This window comes from Apaloderma vittatum, unplaced genomic scaffold (genome assembly GCF_000703405.1).
Source record: "Apaloderma vittatum isolate BGI_N311 unplaced genomic scaffold, ASM70340v1 scaffold27534, whole genome shotgun sequence".
Taxonomy (NCBI): Eukaryota; Metazoa; Chordata; class Aves; order Trogoniformes; family Trogonidae; genus Apaloderma; species Apaloderma vittatum.
Genome location: NW_009713857.1, coordinates 4,488 through 6,620, shown reverse-complemented (window position 1 = coordinate 6,620; position 2,133 = coordinate 4,488). Strand labels below are relative to the sequence as shown.

The 2,133-nt window shown below is 58.8% G+C and overlaps 1 protein-coding gene across 1 annotated transcript in view; it reads left to right on the top strand.

Moving 5' to 3' along the window:
• The window catches only part of LOC104273264 (semaphorin-3D-like), a gene marked incomplete at its 3' end in the record, with an annotated part of 10,570 nt that overhangs the window by 4,072 nt on the left and 4,365 nt on the right, over nt 1–2,133 (top strand). Inside the window, exons 3-4 of the mRNA XM_009868526.1 lie at nt 1,052–1,212; nt 1,916–1,978. Of these exons, the coding sequence (XP_009866828.1) occupies nt 1,052–1,212; nt 1,916–1,978 (224 nt within the window). The remainder of the gene's footprint in view (nt 1–1,051; nt 1,213–1,915; nt 1,979–2,133) is intronic.

Genomic DNA, 2,133 nt, shown 5'->3' with positions numbered 1-2,133 from the left:
GCTGCTGTGGTCCCTTGGCCGGTGCAGCAGCCGCTCCCGCTACGTCGGGGACGCTTCCTCCAGCTGCCAGCCCCAAAACCTGGTGCTGCACATCACTGGCTGATGCGGGCTCCAAGGATGTTGTTTCAGGAGTGGTTAACAAAGAGACAAGAGCTTATTGTACCTCTTGCACCCTCGGCAAGGCGGCCCTTCCCTCCAGCAGTGCCAAAGCTCTTAAAAGCCCTTTTCCTGAGCCAGACTAATGCTGTGTCTCAGGAGGTACAAGGGGAAGAAGCCAAGGGGTGGTGGATGCAAGGTCAGAGCAGCATCCAAGGCACAGCTGGGGACATACTGTACAAGCTCCTTAGGCCAGGGATGAGCCATCATCCGTCTGTAACGGTGCACCCATCCTCCTGCCCATCCCAGCGTGTGGGATCATCAGCCACTTCACACACTAAAAGCCCATCAGCCACTTCACACACTAAAAGCCTGTGGGGGTAGGTGCGGGAGAGACTGGGACACTTGGCCCCACGAAAGCTGTGTTTCCATCCAGCCTTCCCTTGGAGGGATGCTTTACACCAGCAAACAGACAAAACCCTTCTTACATCAACTCTCTTGACTTGATGCCCAGGGAAAAACATGCTGGGAGATACAGCAAACAAGTCACCTCCATCTCAGCCCTCTCCTCACGATTTTGGGGTGCAGAGGCTTTGGGGCTCCAAGAGCTCTTCTGAAAGGCTGGAAGCTGAGCATGCCAGGCTCCCCAGGCTGGACCACTGCCCTGCCCCAAGCCCTGCAAACCTGTCCAGCCCAGGGCGAGAGCAGGACAGTTTTTCTCTTTGTAGGGGTGACAAGCTCTTTCTTCCAGGTAGGCTCATGGGAGGAGGTTTCATGGGGAGCTTTGGAGCACCGAGGATGGTGTTTTTCTGCCAAAGCAGTGGCAGAACATTGTGTTCCCTTGGGGCAGGGGTGGGCAGCCAGAGCTGTCCCAGAGAGGAGAACACGGTGCCTCTGGCTGCTTGTTGTGTCATTCACGGTCGGGTTTCTCTTTCTCCTACCTTGTGTTCCTCAGATCTGCTGAAATCCAACAGCTCTCGCCTGTTGCTGGCCTCAGGGGATGGGCTGGATTTCCAAGCCCTCTTAGTGGATGAAGACAGGGCCTGGCTGATGGTGGGAGCAAAAAACCACATCTTCCTGCTCCACCTGGACCATCCCACCAGAGAGCCTGAGAAGGTCAGTGCTGGGAGGAGGGTGTGAGCATGACCCTGGCCAGGCTGGCCTTTTCCTCCCTGGGAGCCACTCCTTGTTCCACTGCCTGGGCATGTAGGTGGATGTGCTCTGTCCTGGGCTGCTCTAATGTCACCAGGGACACATTTACACCAGGATGTCTCTATCAGTGGGGGTCAACCCATCCCTGGTGCTGCTGAGTCCCTCAGGGACTGGCCGACGCCAGGGAAGGGACAGGGCAGTTTGGGAGGAGAGGAGACCTGGGTGGACTCTGGGTCATGGGTGGAAGGGCAGTGCCTGGAGCCCTGCTACCACACCTAGTCCCTGCTACAAGCGCTGTGACCACCGCAGCAGCGAGTGCCGCTAATGTCATCCCAAGACATCCTGCCTGCGGGGTGCTCAGCTCCGGCCCGACAAAAGGAAAGCCCATTAAGGAGCTGCAGCCTGGCGTTCCCACGGGTCGGCATCCAGGAGAGCCTGCCCACTGGCTGGGTGTGCCGTGGCCCACCCAGCCTCTGTCCTCACGCCAGTTTGGCAGGCTGCCCGCCTGGCTCTGGGGACCCAAGGGTTGGTCAGATCCATTGCAGACCAGCCCCGTGTCCATCACCGTATGCTGGAGCTTTCGGCTGAGCCCATTCCCGCCCAGTGCCTGCGGGAGCCGGGCAGGTGAAGGAAAGCAGGGGCTGCATCGTTGGGGTCTCTGTTGCAGATTTTCTGGCCAGCCTCCAGAGAGCAGGTCGAGCATTGCCAGCTGGCGGGGAAGAACATGGAGGTAAGCAGGGCTGGCAGCCACCGGCTCACGGCCTTTCTGCAGTTTGTCGTGGATATTAAACACCTACCTCACCCCGAAAGGGAGCGTGGGGTCTGCCTGAGGCAAAGGTGCTGAGCCAGCTGGAGTTAAGCTCAGCTTACTGGCTGGGGGGGGGG